The sequence below is a fragment of the Aethalodelphis obliquidens genome, unplaced genomic scaffold (genome assembly GCF_003676395.1).
Source record: "Aethalodelphis obliquidens isolate GAN/ISIS:26980383/991018 unplaced genomic scaffold, ASM367639v1 scaffold60, whole genome shotgun sequence".
In the NCBI taxonomy this organism is placed as follows: Eukaryota; Metazoa; Chordata; class Mammalia; order Artiodactyla; family Delphinidae; genus Aethalodelphis; species Aethalodelphis obliquidens.
Window position 1 is genome coordinate 3,409,687 of NW_020838004.1, and position 25,418 is coordinate 3,435,104.

The following is a 25,418-nucleotide window of genomic DNA, read 5'->3' on the forward strand; positions in this document are numbered from 1 at the left end:
GCGGGGCGCCATTTTGATCTCCGTGAGAGGAGGAGCGATTTCGAGTGGGCAGGGTCTGATCTCCCGGATCCAGAGGAGGCGGAGTTGACTGAGGCAAGATCGGGTTTTAGGTGTAGGCTTCCCTCACGGATTAGGTAAGTGGAGTAAACAAGAATGTTTCGGTAAACTACAAGAAATAAATTGTGGGGTCAGGTGAACGGAATGACTGTGAGCTGCAAGGAAACAGGCACTCCACCTGCTTTGCTTCCAGTGGTCTCGCCTTGGCTGAGCTGTCCTTTGACTTCCCAAAATCTGATCTCGAGTGTGTGTGGGGGTGTGCGTGTGTGTACGGTGCCAGGTGTGTTTCGTCATATTATGTCTACTTTTGCCTTCAGAAATCTCCTCTGCGTTAAATTGTAAGACGATCACGCTTTGACCGAGACTCAAAATGTGTAACCTTTGTACTGGAAGCCAGTGTTACCCGTAGTACATCCAGGTCACCTCTCCCCTTCGGACTTTTGTTAACTACTTTTTCACTCAGAGCTAAGTGTCAGCCTCCCAGGGGTTGGTTAACATATCACAAGAGATACCAGCGGCGAATTTTTTTGTTTGTTTTCTCCCTTAGTTCCCTGAATGATTAATGAATGTTAAGATAAAAGTTTGAACTAGTTTAGTTTTGGTGTTTTGGGGGTTTTTTTCCCCACAGTAGTTACAAAAAGGAATGAGCTGGCTTGATTTGTCCACTTTCAGACCTCTTGTATCATATGAAAAAACCAGGAAAGCCGTCTAGTCTTAATCTATGGTTAGTGTCATCTTCGGATTGGACAGACCTGGAGGGTAATCTAGCCTCTTTACTCAATTTTGCTCTAAATGTTGAACAATTCCAGGCACAGACAGTCTAGTCTAGGCATTATGAAGTACCGCTAGCTCCAGAACAGGGATTGCATGTCTTATTCACTGCCATGTTCCATAACATGCCTGCCTATGTAATTTGTGAGTCTCAGTACGAAATGAAAATGCAGGGCCCCTTGTTCAAAACGCAGGGGGAAAGTGCCATTAAAGGTACTAAAATATAAGCGGTCTCCTTTCTTCTGTAGTATCTCTTTCCACTTGTCATGATGTTTTAATTAATAGCATTAATTTGCTATTATTAATTATTAATGACATTAATTCTGTTTTATTGATTTATTATTAATTAATCACTAACTATACTATTATTAATTAATAGCATTAATTTGCAATTTATTGTCACTCTAAGTAAAGAAAAATTGAGTTTAACTCATTAGCATGAGATTTACCACTCTATATTCTGCAATACCAGTTTTAAATACAAACAAAAGAACATTTAGCTTGTACGCAGAATTACTGAAATTTCACAATTCATACTATGTAGGCATATGTATTTTGTTCTTACTAGAACACTGGATACTGCACAAAACTAGCACCACTGTATTTATTTTACTTCTCCATGCATGCACATTCTACCGACACTATGGAATCCAGGGAATTTGAGTCTCAATGAACTCCCTTGGACTGTGCATCCACCAGCATTCTACGCTCACAGGACTTAAACGCTTTTTGTGAATGGGAAGCAAGGAGTGGTGGTGGACATGCACATAGACCCTCTCTCCTCTGATCCCAAGCATGTTCCATTGTCCTATCCATCTTAAAAGTTCAAATATAAAGTTAAGAATTTTTTTAAATATTTATTTTATTTATTTATTTGTCTGCACCAGGTCTTAGTTGCGGCATACGGGGTGTTCATTGTGGCATGCAGGCTCTTAGTTATGGCATGCGGGATCTAGTTCCCTGACCAGGGATTGAACCTGGGCCCCCTGCATTGGGAGCCTGCAGTCTTAACCACTGGACCACCAGGGAAGTCCCTAAAGTTAAGAATTTAAAGATGGTGGCAATGGAGCATAAACCACGTGCTATTCTGAGCACATGGTCCTGTGTAACTTCACTAGTTGCACATCCATGGAGCCAGCCGTGCCCAGAGCCTTATGAGTCTGGAATATCATAAATGTTCAATAAAAAAAACTAAGGCTGAACTGGTATCCATTGTATGCTAGGTACTTGGAAGACAAATATGAGAAATACAGTCCTATCTTCAAAGAGATCACAGTCTAAGGGACAGAAACAAAGCAAACAGATGACCAGCGGTATACTGAGTGCTATAAGGTTGCTCTGTACAAACTTTCCCTTATTGTGAGCTGAATTGTATCATTCCCTCACCAGTTAATGGCAAGGTATAATGTGATGAGTTCTGGGTTTACAGTGGGCTAGATTTGGTTTTGAATTCTGTTTCTGCCACTTAATAGCTGAGTGATCTGGAGTAAATAATATATTCTCTCTGGCCTATTTCCTCTTGTAAAATGAGAAGGATAATATGTCGTTGTGTGAGGTTTTGAAGGAATGTCTGTAAAGTGTCTAACATACTGTCTGGTTTACAGAATGCAGTTTGTCAATAGTTATCGGCCATAGTTGGTCTACCCCTTTAGGCATTGCCTCTGCAGCTCCATTTATGCTTCTGCCTCCTATCTTCCATTCTTCCCTTCTCTAGACCCTACTTCTGGGCCACTGACTCCCAGCAGTGGAATCTGGAGAGTAAATGTTGTTTGCCTCCATGTGGCCCAAAGCTGTCCTCCTAGAGCCACTCTGGATTTGTATTAGAACCTTTCTAACCCTTTTCTCTCATCACTCCAACTCCAACCTCCTCTTCCCTATCTCTCACTCACACAGAAACACACTTATACACACTACCACGCTGCCTTCTGGGCTTTTGGCTTGCATTTCTAAACCAGTTATTCAGGCTGTAGCCTCCTAGGGTTGGAATTTGTTTCTGTTTTGGTGGGGAAAGAAAACAAAAACGTGACCTTTGAAAGATTGTAAAGGGTGTAAAATTAGTGATGCAGGAGATGTAGATGGGCCGCAGGCTGAGCAGCTGAAATCTGTCCTGTGTGGGCAGCTACTCCAAGATAAGATAATGCCAGGAGCTGAGTCCCACCCAGAAAAAACATAAACAGACCACAGATTTCTCATTCTCAAGGTCAAGGAGTTCTTCCCAACTATACAGGTACAGAAAGGCTGGGGGTGTAAGGAAGGGAGGGGGCACCACCCCATAGTAGGTGATGTCAACCTTCCCATAGGTCTCTGCATTAAGAGATGTGCGCACATACAGGGGAGAACCCTTAGTTATACCAAATACGGCCTCAGAGCCAGGCAAAGCAAGACATTGGCCAGAGGAAACCCCCAAGAAATGCCCCATGTAAGTGATTTAAACTACCACGAAGACGCAACTCTCTTAGTCCACCCATGTGTGTCTATTCACATGTACTTTTTTCCCTCCTAATAAACACTTTGCTTGTTTCACTACTTTCAGTATCTTTGTTGAAATTAATTTTTACAAATAAGACAAGCCAGGGGCCTTGTCACTAGCCACTTGCCCTTGTGGTGTAGGGGCTAAGATTCAGTGCTCTCACTGCCATGGCCTGACTTCGCTGGGGAACGAGATCTTGCTTCAAACCCCTGCAGGCCAAGGCCACCTGAGATCATTAGGATTGTATTTAATTTAAACTTGAGTCTTTATTATTCCTACTGTAAGTAGAAATATCTAGAGTGCTTTTATTATCTTCATTTTAAGTAAACATGTATTCACTGAGCAGATTTTCACAAGTTCTTAATTAGTACTTGCTGGTTTCTAATAAAGAAAATATAAGATGATGGGCCTTCCCTTGTGGTCCAGTGGTTAACACTCCATGCTTCCACTGCTGGGGGCACGGGTTCCACCCCTGGGACGGGAACTAAGATTCTGCATGCCTCGCAAAGAAAAAAAAAAAAAAAAAAAGAAGAAAAAGAAAGAAAGAAAATATAAGATGTCAACATTTAGAAAATCTAGGTGAAGCATATATGAGATTATTTGTACGTATTTTCTGTCCATCTGAAATTATTTCAATAAAGTTAAAATGGCTCATTCCTAAACAATTATAGCTTATTCAATTCGAAAATATATTTTCGGGAATTCCCTGGCCGTCCAATGGTTAGGAGTCCATGCTTCGCTTTCACTGCCGAGGGCCAGGGTTTGATCCCTGGTCAGGGAACTAATATCCTGCAAGCTGCAATGCACGGCCAAAAAAAAATAAAATATATTTGAGATCATCTAACTATGATTATATAGGGTTTGGGGCCCATTATCAACACTTTACATTTTCTTTGGGAGACCAAATTATGCATATTAAGTAAATAAAGGGTAATAAAGTATTATCTGATAAAGTACTAAAGAAATGTCGGGTCTTAAATGTATGTTTGTGGAGGATGTGTTATTTGATATCATCAAAATTAGAAATACAGTTTCTAAGAAAACTGAATCTTTGGAAAATTAAAAAAAAATTTTTTTTGGAAGAGTATTTCAAGTGATGTTGAAGGACCATCTTTCACTTACTAAGTAATGGTATATCAGAGATTATTCACATTAACGAGGTATTTCATTAACAATTTTAATGAGAACTCCAACAGTGTTCTTAGAAACAGCCTTAAGAGTTTTGTCTTTATTCCCTGTTGTGATTGGCCTCCAGTGGGATTCCCCGCCCACCTCATATTACTTTCGTTTGTTTGGGTTTTTTTGCCTGCATTTTATTTAACTCTCTCTGCTTGCACACCTCATTACCTGTACACTTGAGGTAAGATACTAATCTCTGTGCATATATGTCTACTTATTGTAAAATATATTTAGCATATATTTTTTAAAAATCAAATGATAATTGGTTAGGTTATCAGAATAATTGGACATTGAAGCTGTTTACCAAGAAAATGTTTATTTGTAAATGAAATAATTTGAATTTCAAAAGCTAATAATTTGTAGGAGTTTCCATTTCTCTTAGTAATTTAAATTTTCTCTTGTAAAAGTGATAGTCTAAGAAACTTGTTTAACTTTTAGCCTAAATGTCAAATATAGAATAGAAAACACAAATAAATGATCTATTATAGAAGTACCTGAGCATCCTGTACTGTTATCTACAACCATTTAAACACTTATTCATAAACCTTAATAACTACCTTTGCTTCAGGATCTATATTCCTTAAATCAACCATTAGAAAGCTGCATGTTCAATCCAGATACATGACTGAAGAAAATGAATCATGTGCCCTCTTGGTTTGGTATTCCTCTTGTCTATTTTAAATGTCAGCTATTTAAGGTACTAGTATTAAAATAGGTTACTTGGACATTTCTCACTTGGAATATTAAATACAAGAAGTTATGGTTGCCTTTCTGTGAGGACACCTAAATGCCCTTTTGCCCTCTTTATATAACTGAACTCTTTCATTTCCAGAGCAGCAGCTGTTCATGCTTCGTGCACTGCAATAATTAGCCTACAATTGCTTTATTTTGTACATCCTCGTGAAACCTCAAAACTCAGATTGGGACTTGAGCCCATGGGCTGAGACTTGACCCCAGCCAAAACTCAGATTGGGACTTGAACACACTGTACTTTGAGATCACACACTTAGGACTTAACAAAGCTCAGGTTCTTTATGTCTCATCACAGAAAGAATTCATTGAGAGACAAAGTGATGGGTAAGAAGTGGATTTTTTTAGAGAGACACACTCCATAGACAGAATGCGGTCCATCTCAAAAGGTGAGAGGGCCTTGGGAGAAACACACTCCACAGAGTGTGGAACATCTCAGAAGGTGAGAGGCCCCGAAATATGGGGTAGTTTTTATGGACTGGGTAATTTCATAGGCTAACAAGTGGGAGGATTATTCCAGCTATTTGGGGGAAGGGGCAGAGAATTCCAGGAATTGGGCCACTGCCCACTTTTGGCCATTTATGGTCATGGCACCTGTGGGTGTGTCATTTAGATGCTAATGCATTACAATGAGCATATAATGAGGCTCAAGTTCTACTGGAAGTCTGCCATCTTGGACCTAGTTGGTTCTAATTTTTGTGTCCCCCAACAGCTCTGTCATTCTTTTAAAGGTTGTGTCCTGCCCCCTTCCTGTTTCAGAAAGAAGATGTCTTGTGCTGAGTATTCTTTTCATGTGCCAAGTCTAGAGGAGCTTGTTGCAGGTAAATGCAATACTGAGTTTTTTAATTATCCTAAGGAAAAAAATTTTTAAATAAAAACATTCTAAGATAAGCTTTATGCAATAGTACTTTCAATACAGCACTAATTTTCCTTTTCTGTATTTGTTCTGTACTGTTTTTATTGAGAGAGTCCAAAACTCTGCCCCTCAAAAAAAATCTAAATTCACGATTCAAAGATTCTTGATGAGATACGAACTTTACAGAATGAAAATGAATATGGTAACCCACGATTTAAATATGTGTGGTGCCCAAAGAGTTGTACAATATTGCTTTATTAACTTTTTTTTTAACATCTTTATTGGAGTATAATTGCTTTACAGTGTTGTGTTAGTTTCTGCTGTATACCAACTGAATCAGCTATATGCAAACATATATCCCCATATCCCCTCCCTTTTGCATCTCCCTCCCACCCACCTTATCCCACCCCTCTAGGTGCTTGCAAAACACCGAGCTAATCTCCCTGTGCCATGCAGCTGCTTCCCATTAGCTATCTATTTAACATCTGGTCCTGTATATATGTCAGTGCTGCTGTTTTACTTCGTCCCAGCTTAACCTTCCCCCTCCCCGTATCCTCAAGTCCATTCTCTACATCTGCGTCTTTGTTCCTGTCCTGCCCCTAGGTTCTTCAGAACCATTTTTTTTTTTTTTTAGATTCCATATATATGTGTTAGCATATGGTATTTGTTTTTCTGACTTACTTCACTCTGTATGACAGTCTCTAGGTCCATCCACCTCACTACAAATACTCAATTTCGTTTCTTTTTATGGCTGAGTAATATTCCATTGTATATATGTGCCACATCTTCTTTATCCATTCATCTGTCGATGGACACTTAGGTTGCCTCCATGTCCTGGCTATTGTAAATAGTGCTGCAGTGAACATTGTGGTACATGACTCTTTCTGAATTATAGTTTTGTCACGGTATATGCCCAGTAGTGGGATTGCTGAGTCATATGGTAGTTCTATTTTTAGTTTTTTAAGGAAACTCCATAATGTTCTCCATAGTGACTGTACCAATTTACATTCCCACCAATAGTGCAAGAGGGTTCCCTTTTCTCCACAACCTCTCCAGCATTTATTGTTTGTAGATTTTTTGATGATGGCCATTCTGACTGGTGTGAGGTGATACCTCATTGTAGTTTTGATATACATTTCTCTAATGATTAGTAATGTTGAGCATCCTTTCATCTATTTGTTGGCAATCTGTATATCTTCTTTGAAGAAATGTCTGTTTAGGTCTTTTGCCCATTTTTGGATTGGGTTGTTTGTTTTTTTGATATTAAGCTGCATGAGCTGCTTGTATATTTTGGAGATTAATCTTTTGTCAGTTGCTTCGTTTGCAAGTACTTTCTCTGATTCTGAGTGTTCTTTTCATCTTTTTTTATTGTTTCCTTTGCTGTGCAAAAGCTTATAACTTTCATTAGATCCCATTTGTTTATATTTGTTTTTATTTCCATTTCTTTAGGAGGTGGGTCAAAAGGGATCTTGCTGTAATTTATGTCATAGAATGTTCTTCCTATGTTTTCCTCTAAGAGTTTTATGCTGTCTGGCCTTACATTTAGGTCTCTAATCCATTTTGAATTTATTTTTGTGTATGGTGTTAGGGAGTGTTCTAATTTCATTCTTTTACATGTAGCTGTCCAGTTTTCCCAGCACCACTTATTGAAGAGACTGTCTTTTCTCCATTGTATACTCTTGCCTCCTTTATCAAAGATAAGATGACCATATATGCATGGGTTTATCGCTGGGCTTTCTATCTGGTTCCATTGATGTATATTTCTGTTTTTGTGCCAGTACCATATTATCTTGATTACTGTAGCTTTGTAGTATAGTCTGAAGTCAGGGAGCATGATTCCTCCAGCTCCGTTTTTCTTTCTCAATCTTGCTTTGGCTATTCCGGGTCTTTTATTTTATTTTATTTTATTTTTTCGGGGTCCTTTATATTTCCAAATATAAAGTTTGGGAGTGTTCCTCCCTCTGCTGTATTTTGCAAGAGTTTGAGGATAGGTGTTAGCTCTTCTCTAAATGTTTGATAGAATTCGCCTGTGAAGCCATCTGGTCCTGGGCTTTTGTTTGTTGGAAGATTTTTAATCACAGTTTCAATTTCAATGCTTGTGATTGGTCTGTTTATATTTTCTATTTCTTCCTGGTTCATATTCAGAAGGTTGTGCTTTTCTAAGAATTTGTCCATTTCTTCCAGGTTGTCCATTTTATTGGCATATAGTTGCTTGTAGTAATCTCTTATGATCCTTTGTATTTCTGAAGTGTCAGTTGTTACTTCTTCTTTTTCATTTCTAATTCTGTTGATTTGAGTCTTCTCTCTTTTTTTTCTTGATGAGTCAATTTTATTTATCTTGTCAAAGAACCAGCTTTTAGTTTTATTGATCTTTGCTATCATTTCCTTCATTTCTTTTTCATTTATTTCTGATCTGATCTTTATAATTTCTTTCCTTCTGCTAACTTTGGGTGTTTTTTGTTCTTCTCTCTCTATTGCTTTAGGTGTAAGGTTAGGTTGTTTATTTGAGATTTTTCTTGTTTCCTGAGGTAGGATTGTATTCCTATAAACTTCCCTCTTAGAACTGTTTTTGCTGCATCGCATAGGTTTTGGATCATTGTGTTTTGTCATTTGTTTCTAGGTATTTTTTGATTTCCTCTTTGATTTCTTCAGTGATCTCTTGGTTATTTGGTAGTGTATTGTTTAGCCTCCACGTGTTTGTATTTTTTACAGTTTTTTTCTTGTAATTGATATCTAGTCTCATAGCATTGTGGTCGGAAAAGATACTTGATATGATTTCAATTTTCTTAAATTTACCAAGGCTTGATTTGTGACCCAAGATATGGTTGGTGTATCCTGGAGAATGTTTCATGGGCACTTGAGAAGAAAGTGTATTCTGTTGTTTTTGGATGGAATGTCCTATAAATATCAATTAAGTCCATCTTGTTTAATGTATCATTTAAAGCTTGTGTTTCCCTATTTATATTCATTTTGGATGATCTGTCCATTGGTGAGAGTAGGGTGTTAAATTTCCCTATTATGATTGTGTTACTGGCGATTTCCCCTTTTATGGCTGTTAGTATTTGCCTTATGTATTGAGGTGCTCCTATGTTGGGTGCATAAATATTTACAATTGTTATATCTTCTTGTTGGATCGATCCCTTGATCATTATGTAAGTGTCCTTCTTTGTCTCTTGTAATAGTCATTATTTTAAAGTCTATTTTGTCAGATATGAGAATTGCTACTCCAGCTTTCTTTTGATTTCCATTTGCATGGAATATCTTTTTCCATCCCCTCACTTTCAGTCTGTATGTGTCGCTAGGTCTGAAGTGGGTCTCTTGTAGACAGCATATGTACAGGTCTTGTATTTGTAACCATTTAGCCAGTCTATGTCTTTTGGTTGGAGCATTTAATCCATTTACATTTAAGGTAATTATCAATATGTATGTTCCTATTACCGTTTTCTGAATTGTTTTGGGTTTGTTTTTGTAGGTCTTCTCCTTCTCTTGTGTTTCCTGCCTAGAGAAGTTCCTTTAGCATTTGTTGTAAAGCTGGTTTGGTGGTGCTGAATTCTCTTAACTTTTGCTCATCTGTAAAGATTTTAATTTCTCTGTCAAATCTGAATGAGATCCTTGCTGGGCAGAGTAACCTTGGTTATAGTTTTTTCTTCTCATCACTTTAAATATGTCCTGCCACTCCCTGCTGGCTTGCAGTTTCTGCTGAAAAATCAGCTGTTAACCTTATAGGGATTCCCGTGTATGTTATCTGTTGCTTTTCCCTTGCTGATTTCAATATTTTTTCTTTGTGTTTAATTTTTGATAGTTTGATTAATATGTGTCTTGGCATGCTTCTCTTTGGGTTTACCCTGTATGGTACCCTCTGTTCTTCCTGGACTTGATTCACTATTTCCTTCCCCATGTTAGGGAAGTTTTCGATGATAATCTCTTCAAATATTTTCTCAGACCCTTTCTTTTTCTCTTCTTCTTCTGGAACCCCTATAATTAGAATGTTGGTGCATTTAATGTTGTCCCAGAGGTCTCTGAGACTGTTCTCAATTCTTTTCATTCTTTTTTCTTTATTCTGCTTCCTGGTAATTATTTCCACCATTTTATCTTCCAGCTCACTTATCCGTTCTTCTGCCTCAGTTATTCTGCTATTGAGTCCTTCCAGAGTATTTTAAATTTCAGTTATTGTGTGGTTCATCACTGTTTGTTTGCTCTTTAGTGCTTCTAGATCCTTGTGAAATGTTTCTTGTATTTTCTCCATCCTGTTTCTGAGATTTTGGATCATCTTTACTATCATTACTCTGAATTCTTTTTCAGGTAGCTTGCCTATTTCATCTTCATTTATTTGGTCTTGATGGTTTTTACCTTGCTCCTTCATCTGTAACAAATTTTTTTGTCATTTCATTTTTTTTTTTTTTTTTGGATGGGTGGTGCTGTATTCCTGTCTTACTGGTTGTTTGGCCTGAGATGTCCAGCACTGGAGTTTGCATGCAGTTGGATAGAGCTGGGTCTTGATGCTGATATGAAGATTTCCTGGAGGTGTCACTCCAATTGATATTCCATGGGGTCTGAGGTTCTGTGTTAGTCCAGCGGTTTGGACTCAGAGCTCCCACCAAAGGAGTTCGGGCCCGACCTCCAGCCTGGGAACCAAGATCCTGCAAGCTTCGTGGCACAGTTAAAAAAAAAAAGGGGGGGAAGGAAGAAAGAAAAAATGGAGCAGTACAATATGAAAGAATATAAAATAAAATTAGAAAGATAAAAACTATGTTAGAAAAATAAAATTATAATTGAAACAACTGCAACAAGGTAAAATAAAAGAAAAAAGAAAAATAAATAAAAGTGCGGGGGAACAAGCCAAAAGGAGAGATCACTAACAAAGTATAAAGAATAAAATAAAATTAGAAAAATAAAAGATTAGGAAAAAATAAAAATATAAAAGAATCGACAACAATGAATCTACAAGGTAAAACAGAGCCCCAATCTAAAAGAAGAAAAAAGAAAAAAAAAAGTCTTGGCTATAGGGGTAGAGTTTAGGCAGGGGGTGGAACTTAGGCAGAGGTGGGGTTTTGGGTGGGGTCGGACCTAGGCGGGTGGGGGTGTGACATTTGAGCATGGGGCAGGGCCTAGGCAGGGTGATGTTGGAGCATGGGGCGGGGCCTCTGCTTAGGACCTGCGCAGAAGGGGAGAGGTAGCACATTGAAAGGAGGGCCTCTGGAGTGTGGAGTTCCGGAGTTTGGAAGCAGGACCCTGAGTGAGGGTGTGTGGGTGGGGTTTATGCCCAGCACATTGGAGGGGGTCTCAGAAGGGGTCTTCGAGTGTAGAGGTGGGGCCCTGGGTGGGGGTGTAGGGGTGAGCCTTAGGCTCTGCATGGCAGGAGAGAGGCTCCAAGGGCAGAGGATTAGGCCCTGGAGCCCAACAGGCTCCCTGGTGCCTAAGAGGACAGGGAAAGCAGTGGCCCCGTCCCCTTCCGTTCGTTTGTGCCCCTCCCCCACTGTCTCCCCCAGGGTCTCCCCCATCACTGCTGGAACCCTAACCATGACTGGGTCCCACTGGGCGTAGTAACTCCTTCCCTCCCCTGGCCACCCCTCAGGGGTGCCGGTGCCATAGGTCCAGCCTTTACTTTTGCTCCCCCTTCCCTCCCTCTCGCTCCCTCAGGACCCACACGGCTGGAGGGGGCCTAGGTGGGCAGAGGATCAGGCCCGGGATCTCAACAGGTTCCTGGGGGTCCAAGTGGGCAGGGGAAACCTGGCCATGCTCCCTTTTGATCCTCTGCCCTCCCAGTGGTTCCCCAATTTCCCCCTTCGCGTGTGGGATCCCTTCCCCTCCCCCAGCCGCCCAAGAGGTGACCACTGTTCTGAACTGTTCTGACCTGTTAGAACCTTAAATTAGCTGCCTGTCTTTGAAATACATATGAGTCATATAACACATACTTTCATGTCTTACTTTTTTTTTTTTGCGGTACGCGGGCCTCTCACTGTTGTGGCCTCTCCCGTTGCGGAGCACAGGCTCCGGACGCGCAGGCTCAGCGGCCATGGCTCATGGGCCCAGCCGCTCCGCGGCATGTGGGATCTTCCCGGACCGGGGCACGAACCCATGTCCCCTGCATCGGCAGGCGGACTCTCAACCACTGCACCACCAGGGAAGCCCCATGTCTTACTTCTTTTGCTCAACATTTTTTCTGTAAGCATTAATGAAGGTGTTGCATGTAATTGCTTACTTTCTTGCGGTTTAAATACTTACATTTCAATACTTGGAATCCTCTCCCTAAAAGAAATGTAGTCCTCACCTGAGTGCAGTGTTTATCTTCAGTGGTTTCTAATCACTACAGTTTACAGTGTTATTTATGGAAGTATTTATGTACCTTAATATATGTATCTTGTGATTAATTATGTGTCCAGTTTCTGATTGTATTCATTAATAAGACCATTTCCCCCTCCTTTTGTTTGTTTGTTTGGCTGCGCTGCACAGCATGTGGGGAGCACCCCCTGCAGTGGAAGTGCTGAGTCTTAACTGCTGGACCACCAAGGAAGTCCCTTATCCCCCTCCTTTTAAGTTACACAAGTTTAGGGACTTCCCTGGCGGTCCAGCAGTTAAGACTCCATGCTTCCACTGCAGGGGGCGCAGGTTCCGTCCCTGGTCAGGGAACTAAGATTCCACATGCCATGTGGCGCATCCAAAAAATAAAAAAAAAGTAGTAAATTACACAAGTTTAGTTTGGAAGTATGACACACAAAACAGTTGAGGGAAGACTTGATATGTGATGACAAATTTCTACCTAATGTTTAACCCTTTTCCTTGTCTTTATTAGTTCTGCAGAAGGGGCTAACGGATAACTTTGCTGATGTCCAGGTCTCTGTAGTTGATTGCCCTAATTTGACCAAGGAGCCATTTACCTTTCCCGTAAAAGGTAAGCAATATCTGCAAAGGATATTGACCCAACTTTTAGATTAAATTGTGCTTAATTTCTGTGTTTCCTAATATTGGTCAAATTTCATTTTATACCCTTGTAGAAAAATATGGTGTTTTATGTACTTTTGTAACTTTCACAGGTTATATAATAGATATTCAATAGGCTAGAATCCTGAATATCACATGAGAGTTTTGTTTTTAATCATTCAAGTGACTGTTATGGAAACTTACTGTAATTTTTATTTATTTATTTATTTATTTATTATTCATTCATTCATTCAAGACCAGAAGGGATCTTAAAAGCCTTGTATTTATTTGAATCATCCATTAAATACTAATATCCCTTCAACAAATTTGTCAAGTGATTATCCAGCCAGTGTTTAAAGTGAGAAGGGAAATTAATATTGATGCTGAAACTCAGCCTCTGTGCAGCACTGCCAAATTGAATCTCAGAGACGAGAGTTTTGGGTGAAGTAGAAAAGAATACTTTTATTGCTTTGCCAGGCAAAGGGGACCACAGAGGCCTAATGCCCTCAAAACTGTCCCAAATTCAGTGGGGGGGCAGGTGTGGGGAGTCTTACAGTCAAGGAGAGGGGCTTCTCATAAGGATCAGAGTGCTTGCAAGGCCTGCATTCCTTCAGTCTAAGGATCATCTCAGGTGGTCCCGTGATCTATGGTTCTCTATGTTATTGAACTGTAACCTTCTCTCTGGAATGAAGAATGTTTCATCAAGTAGTTAACATCTTCCATGTGGTAGGGGTTTTAGTTCTGCACAAGAGCTCAAAGATATAGTTATGTATATCCAGTGAGGAGGAACCAGGACCCTGCCCCAAGGCTACACTATTGTTTCTTGACTTCTCCTCCCTTGTCTCTTCATCCCCTCCCTTCCCTGATTAGCAACTGTTTGAACCTGCCCCGTGGAACTCAGGGAAGGTCACTGAAGCTGAATGAAGCCTATTTCTTACCAACAAAAAAACAGGGGACACGAAAAGACTTTTGTGCCCAGGAGCCCCACAGGGTCCTGCTCGGTTTCTTTTTTTTTTTTTGAATTTTATTTATTTTTTATACAGCAGGTTCTTATTAGTTATCCATTTTATACATATTAGTGTATATATGTCAATCCCAATCTCCCAATTCATCCCACCACCACCACCACCACTGCCCCCCACCCGCCCCCCCGCCACACACACCCCTGCCACTTTCCCCTCCTTGGTGTCCATACGTTTGTGCTCTACATCTGTGTCTCTATTTCTGCCCTGCAAACTGGTTCATCTGTACCATTCAGTTTCAATATTAAGTAAATATAATTTGTCAGACAGTATGATATCTATATTTGATGTCTTAATTTTTATACTAACACTGCAAGGTGAGTACTAGCCCCAGTTTCTAGATGAGAAAACTGAAGCTGAAGAGAGGCTAAGTAATCTCAGTGGGAATCATAATCAGGATTCAAATCCAGATCTGTCTGCTTCCAAAGTCCAACATTCTCTCATTATACCCTACTGTGATGAGGAATTTGGAGAGAAACAGTCACACTTACTCACTCTTTTATTATGTAAGTGACATCTTTGTTAAAAAGCAGTTTTACTTAGAAATCCTGGACTCTAGTTCTTTCTCTGCCACTTAAGGTTTCATTACCCTGGGTAAGCCAATTAATGTATCTGGGCTTCAGATACATTAAAATGGGGGTGGGGGGGAGTGGGATTTGGGTTAAATGTTCTTTTTGGGTCTTTCTAGTTCAAACAGTCTTTGATTTTAAGTAGACCTATAAATTCTAGAAGTTTTACGTACCAGATGGCAATATCTCTTCACACCTTAAAAGCATTTATCATAATACTTTTTTTGTTGTTTTATGTTTTGGTTTTTTGGCCCTGAGGCATGTGGGCTCTTAGCTCCCCCACCAGGGATTGAACTCGCACCCCCTGCATTGGAAGGCGAAGTCTTAACCACCGGACTGCCAGGGAAGGGACGTCCCTATCATAATACTTTTTTATAGCTCTGTTTCTTCCAATTATAAGGGTAATATATTTTACCCCAAAATAAATAATTAATTAACTAATTCAAATAAAAACCAGAAAACACAGAAGAGTACAGGAAAAATAGTTAATCTTAATTTTGTCACCCAAAGGGTTGGTTTGAAAAAGAGTTTTCTAGGTTCTTGTCAATAATTTGTGAGTCTTTAAATTACATACTAAGGAAGCCAGATATGTATGCATGTTACATATATGATCTTTCATAAACATATTTAGGTACTTTCTACATGAACTGGTCTTGTCACTAGTGATCTTGGCGTGTTTACTAGTATTATTTCGTCGTTTTACCCGAAAACCAGGTTCACCTCTTGGTGGGTGTTGAGCCAATAGACACAACCAAAGCACTAGAGAAGGAAGGACTTATTGTCACTTGCAGCAAGTAAGGAGAACACTGGGGGATCTTTTCCCAAACAGTGTCTAGCTGTACCTGTGACGTTTAATTAAAAATGTAAGTAGAAAGTTCCTAGCATCTGAAGTTACCTAAAATTACTTGTCATTTTTATAAACAACCTTGGAACAAACAACTCTAACAAGAGGACTTCTCAATATGGATTTTTAAAAGAAGTACTATTTTACCAAAATATTTTAAATTAAAATATAATTTTAGCTAAAACCCTCCCTCCCCCAAAAGAAAGATTTTTAAAGGAATAAGTCATTATAGACTAATTCTAGAAACCTCATCCAAACATTGGCTCCAGTTCTAGCCCTTGCCCTATCATCAACTTTCTTTTTTTATATTATTAATTTTTACTGGAGTATAGTTGCTTTACAGTGTTATGTATCATCAACTTTCGATTGCCTTTATGCTACTAACTATATCAAGTCATGCTTGGTTATGACAGTATTAGAAACACAGGAAGTTAGCATAGGACAGGGATCCTAGCTACTTACATTTTCCAACCCCTGCTATTTGTAAAACTATGAACTGAAAAGTTATATACTCTTAATAAATTAGTGTCTTCCGGCATTTTATACTTAAATTTAGATGTTTGCCTATTTTTAAGATGGCTTGTTTTATTTGTTTTTTTTAGGTATCTGTGGGAAAACTAGAATTGCAGAAGTAGGAGGTGTGCCTTACTTATTGCCTCTTACAAATAAAAAAAAAGTAAGTTTCTTTTACTTTTCACATTCACATGAAGATTATGAAAATCGAGTTGATTCCTATTTTTATTATTAGAAGGTCCACTGACCAATGTGACAAGGAAATGTTAATGGATGTAGTAATAAAAAGTAAATATGGGAATTTATATAAGTAAGATTTAAATAATATGCGTTTCCTCTTGTATAGGTTTATGATCTAAATAAAATCGCAAAAGAAATCCAGCTTCCTGGAGCTTTTGTTCTTGGAGCAGGAGCAGGCCCATTTCAGACTCTTGGATTCAATTCTGAGGTCAGCATATATATAATTACTTTACTTTATTGATTTGACACTTAGTTTGCCTTTTTCCTTTTACTGCCCTATCAGAAATCTTGTCTTCTGAATGAATTGTAAGTGGTTGATGTCATACCTCTCTACAGATTTGTTACTGTTTGATACAATTTGGAGTATAGCACATGCTCCAATTAGTCCAACTGAAATGGAGCACTCATCTCTAATTTAGATTTTCTTATGGCACACGCTCAGTATTCGAGGAGTCCATCGAAGGTCCTACTGTGATTTGCTGAGGACTCTGGACTGTGAAAGATTTCAGTCCTTACACATCAGAGGATTCCTAACTTCTCTATGATCTTTGCTGGTATAAGGGCAGCTTGCAATCAGAAGATGAATGAAATATTTAATGATCTAATCAAATCCCTCTTTCAGACCAAATTGCGGGGACCTACCCCTGTAGTATGATTATTGTTTACAAAAGGTAGTATCTATCACTATGTATGTTAACACATTTCCAACATAAAAACATCACTGTTTCTTCACATCGCACGAACAGGAGAATAACCTGCTTAGTCTGCCCATTCTCTCACAGCCTCTTACATCTGTGACTGTTAGTCAATAATCATACAAGTCCTTTTATAGAAACATTAATATAATTTGCCTAGTGTTCAAGACAGAAAAAGTTTAAAATTTAAGTGAGAAATTTTAAGGACGTCTCTGGCGGTCCAGTGGTTAGGACGCGGCACGGCACTTTCACTGCCAAGGGCCCGGGTTCGATCCCTGGTCAGGGAACTAAGTAAGTAAGTAGGTAAGTAGGTAGGTAAGTAAGTAAATAAGTAAGTAATAAAATGAGAAATTTTGATGCAAATGTCACAATCTTATAGAAACACTATAATACTGTAAACATTTTCTAAAATTTTTTTTCAGTTTTTTTGATATTTGTAAATCTTTAACAATTTGAATCTGACATTAAATATTTTATTTTTCATGTTTTATTATTAGATCTTGAAATAAAATGTCTTAAAGTCTAGGACAAAATATTTTGTTACATTATTCAAGATCTTCTCTTTGCATAGAGATACTAGGCTTGACTAATTAACTTACTTACTTTTCTTTTCAGTTTATGCCAGTTGTTCAAACAGAAAGTGAACACAAACCTCCTGTGAATGGAAGTTACTTTGCTCATGTTAACTCTGCAGATGGAGGGTGCCTACTTGAGAAATACAGTGAGAAATATCATGATTTTGGGTTTGCATTACTGGCTAATCTTTTTGCCAGTGAAGGCCAACCTGGAAAGGTGATTTTATTCTAAAAATGCAGTATTCTCCAAGAGTTCTCAGATAGCTAAAAATTTGCATGCTTATTGCTACTACTGTAGTTTTCTTAAGAAAATCCAAAGCTACCTAAGTCCCAAACCTCTTTAAATAACCCAGTTATGAAAGATTCAGAAAGTACTACAGGCAGAGTGAAAATACTTTGGGCTTCCCTGGTGGCGCAGTGGTTAAGAACCCACCTGCCAATGCAGAGGACACGGGTTCGAGCCCTGGTCTGGGAAGATCCCACATGCCACGGAACAACTAAGCCCGTGCGGCACAACTACTGAAGCCAGCACGCCTACAGCCCACGCTCTGCAACAAGGAAGCGATCGCAACGAGAAGGCCTAGCACCGCAACGAAGAGCAGCCTCCGCTCTCCTCAACTAGAGGAAGCCTGCACGCAGCAACAAAGACACATGCAAACAAAAATTCAAAAAAGAAAAAATAATAATACTTAGTAAGCAATAGCTTTTTTTCCAAGGAACTAAAATAGGATGTTCCTGTGGGGAGTGAGTTAGTCAAATAGATGAACCATGCAGCTGAAGTAGATAATGTCTACCTATATAGTTAGTATATATGTAACTTACTCATTTCAGACTTATCAGACATTGATTGAGATAGAAATAATGGGAGCAAAAAATTATAGAAGAGGTGAGAAGAATTAATGCCTCACTTCATATTTACTTCCTGTTAGTACAAAAAAAAAGGATGATTTCATGTTCCAAAATTGTAATGATGGTTGCACAACTCTATACATATACTGAAACCCATTGAATTGTATACTTGAAATAGGTGGATTGTATGGTATGTGAATTATATCCCCCATAAAGCTGTTATTTTTTTTTAAAGATTATTTCAGTTTTAGCTGTTGTGAGACCTCCCAGATCTTGTAGAGATAACTACTTCAGCCACTTCGGGAAATGAGATAGTGAAGCAAAAATACCTAATAAAGTGGAGGTAACAGAAGTCCAGATTTTTAAAGGAAATGAGAAAACATAATCATTTCTCCTCCCTCCAGTTATCAGAAGTTCATCCCTTTAAACCAAAGAATTCTCAGTCTTTTACCACCTTGACATATAAGAATCTCTAGAGTTCAGTGTAGAATTTGGCTATAAATTTATAAAATTTAGCTATAACTCTCTCAGTCCAAGAAAGCACAAATATGACATTATTAGAGTAAATGATACATAATTCTCATATATATATATATATAAAATACTATATATATTATTAAGACTTAGAGGATTGAGACACTTCTGCTCATATCTGGGTGCTCGAAACAAACAAGTGAATATTTGCTTGATGGTACTGAATTATATAATGTTTCACTTGGGTAGTTATTTACATAATATTTTGCAGCTTAGAACAATGGTATGTGTATTTATGTCCTCTCTAGGTCATTGAGGTGAAAGCCAAAAGAAGAACTGGAAAACTTAACTTTGTGACTTGTATGAGACAGACTCTTGAAAAACATTATGGAGATAAGCCTGTAGGAATGGGAGGTACTTTTGTGATTCAGAAGGGAAAAGTGAAGACTCATATTATGGTAAAGGCCTGTGTGTGTGTGTGTGTGTGTGTGTGTGTGTGTGTGTGCGCGCACGTGCTTAAGATCATAGGATTTTTTTAATATACATTGAGAATTTAACCTTTTTTTAAAATATTTATTTATTTATTTTTGGTTGCATTGGGTCTTAGTTGTGGCACGTGGGATCTTCGTTGCATCATGTAGGGTCTTTAGTTGCGGTATGCCAGCTTCTTAGTGGACTTCTTAGTTGCGGCATGCGAACTCTTAGTTGCAACATGCATACAGGATCTAGTTCCCTGACGAGGGATTGAACTTGGGCCTCCTGCATTGGGAGCACGGAGTCTTACCCACTGGACCACTAGGGAAGACCTGAGAATTTAACTTTTAAAGACACCCTGAACAAACCCTTTTACTGTGATCAAATTTAAATGACAGACAATACTGTAAAGCAACTTGTATGATAATGTCCAGCTGGAGTCCTTTTTTCATATTAATATATTAGAACTTTCTTCTCAATTTGTTTGTATTAAAGATTGAGATAGATGTGAGTATAAGCCTTAGAAACTGATTATTTTCATTGCTAGAATCCCTATATAGACTTTGCTATTACGATGGTTGTGGTTTTAGGGAAAGAACTCATGAAAATTATAATCTTATGGGCTGACTATAATAAGTTTATAAGGCATTAATGACGGAATACTATATGAAGACAGACCAGGTCATCTAAGATTTTTAAAATAATTTTTGGTAGGTGAGTGAACAAATAAATGAATGAAGTGTAAAAGTGTTATAACTTAATATCCTTTTTGTTTTAACAATGAAGCCATTAGAAAACGTATTGTTTTGATGTTTTTTATCCTAATAATTTTAAATGGCAAACCAGCTGATTCTGCATAGAAAGACACATTTGTGAAACTACTTACTTTTCCAATTTACGACAAAATTATAGATAAATCTATTTGTAAATACCAAAGGATTATAGGATTTCTTAAAATTCCAGTAAACAATACTTTATTACTAACTATAGTTACCATGATGTGCATTAGCTCTCTAGAACTCACTCACCTTATAACTGGAAGTTTGTACCCTTTGATCAACATTTCCCCATTTCCCCCACCCCCTCATCCTCTGGCAACCACCATTATACTGTTTCTCTAAGTTGGACTTCTTTAGATTCCACATATAAGTGGTATCATGCAGTATTTGACTGTGACTGGCTTATTTCACTTAGTGGTGTATAATGTCCTCCAAGTTCAACTATATTGTTACAAATGGCAGGATTTCCTCCTTCTTTTAAGCCTGAATAATATTTCATATACATATCACAACTAAAAAGATACAGATAACAATTTCTTTATCCATTCATCTGTTGATGGACACTTAGGTTGTTTCCCAATCTTGGCTAACGTGAATAATGCCACAGTGAACATAGGAGTGTGGATATCTCTTCAAGGTAGTGATTTCATTTCCTTTGGATATATACCCAGCAGAATTGCTGGATCATATGGTGGTTTTATTTTTAATTTTTTGAGGAAGCTCCGTAATGGTCGTGCCGGTTTACCTTCCCACTAGCAGTGTACAAGTGTTCTCTTTTCTCCACATCCTCACCAACACTTTTCATCTCTTGCCTTTTTGAGAACAGCCGTCTGCACTAGAGTGAGTGATATCTCATGGCTTTGATTTGCATTTACCTGATGAATAGTGATGTTGAGTGCTTTTTCCTATACCTGTTGGCCATTTGTATGTCTTCTTTGGAAAAATGTCTAATTCAGTCCTTTGATCATTTTTTAATTGGGCTTTTTTTTTCCTATTGAATTCCTTATATATTTTGGATATTAACCCCTTATCAGATATATGGTTTGCAAATATTTTCTCTCATTCCATAGGCTGCCTTTTTCATTTTGTTGACTGTTGCCTTTACTGTGCAGAAGCTTTTTAGTTTGACGTGGTCCACCTGTTTATTTTTCCTTTTATTACCTGTACTTTTGATGTCATATCCAAAAAGTCAAATTTAATGTCATGAAAATTCCCTCCTGTTTTCTTCTAAGAGTCTTTGCAGTTTTAGCTATTATATTTAGGTGTCGGATCCATTTTTAGTTAATTTTTGTATATGATATAAAGTAAGGGTCTAACTTTATTTTTCTACATGTGGATATCCAGTTTTCCCAGCACTATTTGTTAAAAAGACAGCCCTTTCTCCATTGAATGGTCATGGCATCCTTGTCAGAAACCATTTGACCATATATGCAAGGGTTTACTTCTGGGATCTCTATTCTATTCCATTGATCTGTATGCCTGTCGTTACGCTAGTATCACACTATTTCAATTACTATAGTTCTGTAACAAGCCTGATATCAATAAGTGTGAGACCTCCAACTTCCTTCTTCTTTTTCAAGATTGTTTTGGCTGTTTGGGGTCCCTTGAGATTCCATATGAATTTTAGGGTGGATTTTTCTATTTCTGCAAAAACGTCATTGGGATTTTGACAGGGAATGTAGTGAATCTTTAGATTGCTTTTGATAGTACTGACATGTTAACAATATTAAGTTGTCCAATCCATGAACACAAGATGTCTTTCCACTTACTGGAGTCTTTTAAAATTCGTTTCAGCAATGCTTTGTACTTTTCAGTGTACAAGTCTTTTGCCTCCTTAAGTTTATTCCTAAGTATTTTATTCTGTTTGATGCTTCTACCCCACTTTCAATGCCTTCCTTTTTTTTCATTTACCAGTATCAATAATGACATTTAAGACTGGGATGAGGATATACTCATAGGAAAACTGAGAAACTCCTTTATTTATTCATTCATATCTTTTAGTGTGTACACATTGATTGGTGGTCCTTTTGAAAACTAGGGTATATAACTTCTCTTGGTGCCAAAAATAGCAATAGAATGTATAAGAAGCCTTAAAGGTTTTAACAATGAAATTATATATAAATTTTTAGCTCAATAATATTCGATGTTTACTTGTTTAATGTCCTTTTATTGTAGCCAGCAGAATTTTCTTCCTGCCCATTGAACTCTGATGAAGACGTGAATAAATGGTTACGTTTTTATGAGATGAAGGCTCCTTTGGTTTGTCTGCCAGTTTTTATCTCCAGAGACCCAGTAAGTCTATGTCTGTCTTTTACATTGCAATAATGCTTGATTTTTAGAATATTCTTTTAGAATTAGGCACTTTTTGTGTTCTTATTTAAGAACTAGTGTAGTCTGTAGAATTGTCTTAAAAGGTAAGGGAGCAAATATCTGACCACCTATGATTTGGCAGAGCAGATTTTACCTTTGGAGAATTGAAGGCACAGGCGTTTTAAATAACACCCAAAGTCACATTATTAAATAGTAGAATCAGAACAGGATTCAGGTGTCCTATCATCTTATTTGCTGTTCTATATACTGTTCATTATATTCTAATATTGTACCCTAGAAAAATAATATAGACTAATTTAAAGCAAATATCTACCAAAATACTGACTATATCTTTTGATCCAGTGATTACATGTCTAGGAATTTATCATCAAATATATGGTTATGGCATAAAATGACTAGTTAAAATGGTTATTCATGACAGCACTGCTGTAATAGAAGAACTGGAAATAATCTAATGTCAGTTGGAAAGTGGTATGCGCATACAATAGAATACCATAGATATAAAAGAATTAGGAAGCTCTTTTATGTTCTGATATACAAAGATCTGAAAGCTATACTGTTAAATGAAGAAGAGCAACATACAGCACAGTAGGTGCAGAGTACTACCATACAAGTAATAAATTAAAAATAATCCTTTTGGAAGGATATAGAAGAAGCTGCTTACTTTGGTTGCCTTCTAGGAAAGGAAGTGAGGGCAGGAAATGGAAAGATACATTTTACTGAATATATGCTTTTGCACCCTCTGAATTTTGAATCATGTGACTGTATTACCTACCAAAAAAAATAAAATAAAAATTATTGTAACATAAATTAAAAAGGTCTCCCATCCCCTTAAACAAGTTCTATGCAAAATAATTGGAATACTAACAGATAGCTTCTCTGTTGTCCTAGGGGTTTGATTTGCGGTTGGAGCACACTCATTGTTTTAGTCATCATGGAGAAGGTGGACACTACCATTATGACACCACCCCAGATATAGTGGAATATCTTGGATACTTCTTACCTGCAGAGTTTCTCTATCGCATTGATCAACCAACAGAGACCCATTCATTTGGGCGAGATTAAATCAACTGATACTCGTTTGACTGATTAACTCATTAATTGATACTAACGTAAAGCCTAATAGAAATGATCTCACTACTTAATAAGCCCTATTTTTTTCGGCCTTTGAAATGAAAGGTATATCGACACCGTGCTCTGTATTACTTCACAGATGTATCTGAAAGGGATTATTGGGAACAAAGACACATGATGGAGATGTTCTTCATTCTTTTTATTCTAAAAATCAGTCTTGGGCTTCCCTGGTGGCACAGTGGTTGAGAGTCCGCCTGCCGATGCAGGGGACACGGGTTCGTGCCCTGGTCCAGGAAGATCCCACATGCCGTGGAGCGGCTGGGCCCGTGGGCCATGGCCGCTGAGCCTGCGCGTCCGGAGCCTGTGCTCCGCAACGGGAGAGGCCACAACAGTGAGAGGCCCGCATACCACACACACACAAAAAAATGAGTCTTATGTTTATAATTAAATATAAACAGGATTAAGAATCAAGTGATGATTCCTACTAGCTAATGGCAATAATTTACATTTGTATATTCAGTTTTTCAAGTTAGTCTTACAACTGCTAAGTGGATGTTTCTGGGTATTAGAAAAATCAGTGCTGGAAATGTTGATAGTTGTTAAATCTTTCTACTGAATTTTTAAAATCCACTTTAGAAGTCAAAGTACACTTTTTTCATGGAATGAGGTGGTCAGAGGGAGCAACTTTACTCCTTTTGGTGATGTTGAACCATACTCTGAAGTTTGTAATTTGCCTTTAACAAATATTAGCAACCAGATGGTTAGCCATGATTCCTCCTTTGTTTGGACTGTCAATTGGAAGCAGTTTGTGCCTTGTTGGTTATTTGCGAGAAGTGAAAAGAAACAGCATCAAAATACAACCTTGAAGTGAGTATACTTTAATTTATAAATGAGGCTATTGCCAAATATGACTGCTATCCTTCATGAAATGTAAAATTATACCTTTACCAATTGTAATGACTGAAGTTTTCCTCAGTGTTTTTCTATAATAATCATGAGCCAAAAACAACTCTCTAATCTTGTAATGCCAACACTGATTTAGGAGCTTTTTAGTACTAAGCATATAATAAATTGTCTTTGGATGTTAACTATAACATGTCCAGTGAGTATAAATTCCTAAATATTATTTTTTAATAGACACTAGTTTGTACCAAAAGAAATGAATAAAAATTTTACATTCATAATATGATATTGTGTTTCTTTTTAATATCCTACTTCCAGACAAAAACAATATTAGTATTCATTGATTTAACAAATACTGATTTAACAAATAACATACTGAATGAACACCTACCCTGCCCTCTGGAATGTAAGCTCCATGGCAAGGGCTTTGATCACCACTATAGCCTTTAAGAGAACCTGGCCAAAGTGGGCACTCAAATATTTGTTGAATGAATGATTATGACAGATACTTCACTAGATGCTGGGATCTATCATTCAGTCATTTATATAGTAGGGGAAGGCAAATACATATTATGTCAGGTGGTACTAGTGCTATGAAGAAAAAATAAAGCAGAAGATGGACTGTGAAGGAGGATGTTATTTTGTTGTGGGCATCCACACTGAGAAAAGGTGGACTCCCACCCAAAATTCAGCTCAGATGTTGAGACTGATGAAGTCACACACATACCAAGGGTGTATGACAGACTTTATTATTCCCATAATAAGGCTTTCTGGGGAAAGCAGGGCAGCTCCCAAGCAAGTCCAAAAATGGCCTGAGAGAACAGAGAGAGGAGACTGGCTTGGGGGTTTTATGGTGGTTATGGGGTAGGGCCAGGGTGATGGTTCTGCATGCAGTTTGAATTTCCCACAGGTGGCAAAGCAAGAAGCAGCCAGGCTTTACTGCACAAACATGGGGCAGAAGGGGAGGAAGGAGTGGGGTAAGGCTTAACAGCTGTCCGCAGTCAAACATCAAAGGTGGACTCAGACTCTATGACACATTTTATAGAGAGAGATCGGGGATAGCCTTTGATAA

At 38.1% G+C, this 25,418-nt stretch overlaps 1 protein-coding gene across 2 annotated transcripts; it reads left to right on the forward strand.

The window, feature by feature from the left end:
• The first annotated feature begins 29 nt into the window (after window positions 1-29).
• BKGD (beta-keto-L-gulonate decarboxylase) lies at window positions 30-23,727 on the forward strand. Of its 2 annotated transcripts, XM_027087744.1 has the most exons (9): window positions 33-134; window positions 5,987-6,048; window positions 12,877-12,975; window positions 16,042-16,115; window positions 16,299-16,400; window positions 17,503-17,679; window positions 19,094-19,243; window positions 22,214-22,330; window positions 23,261-23,452. In XM_027087744.1, the coding sequence occupies exons 2-9, from the start codon at window positions 5,994-5,996 to the stop codon at window positions 23,432-23,434; spliced, it is 948 nt and encodes a 315-aa protein (XP_026943545.1). In that variant the 5' UTR covers window positions 33-134; window positions 5,987-5,993; the 3' UTR covers window positions 23,435-23,452. The 2 variants fall into 2 exon arrangements, with proteins under 2 accessions (XP_026943546.1, XP_026943545.1); XM_027087745.1 differs by lacking the exon at window positions 19,094-19,243 and having other exon boundaries at window positions 30-134; window positions 23,261-23,727.
• The last annotated feature ends 1,691 nt before the right edge of the window (window positions 23,728-25,418 follow it).

Bases quoted from the DNA above. Each gene is read 5' to 3' on its own strand.
- BKGD (XM_027087744.1), top strand. From the start codon at position 5,994: ATGTCTTGTGCTGAGTATTCTTTTCATGTGCCAAGTCTAGAGGAGCTT. The intron at 16,116-16,298 runs GTAAGTTTCTTT...CCTCTTGTATAG, and splicing joins CTCTTACAAATAAAAAAAAA to GTTTATGATCTAAATAAAAT. The intron at 16,401-17,502 runs GTCAGCATATAT...TTTTCTTTTCAG, and splicing joins CTCTTGGATTCAATTCTGAG to TTTATGCCAGTTGTTCAAAC.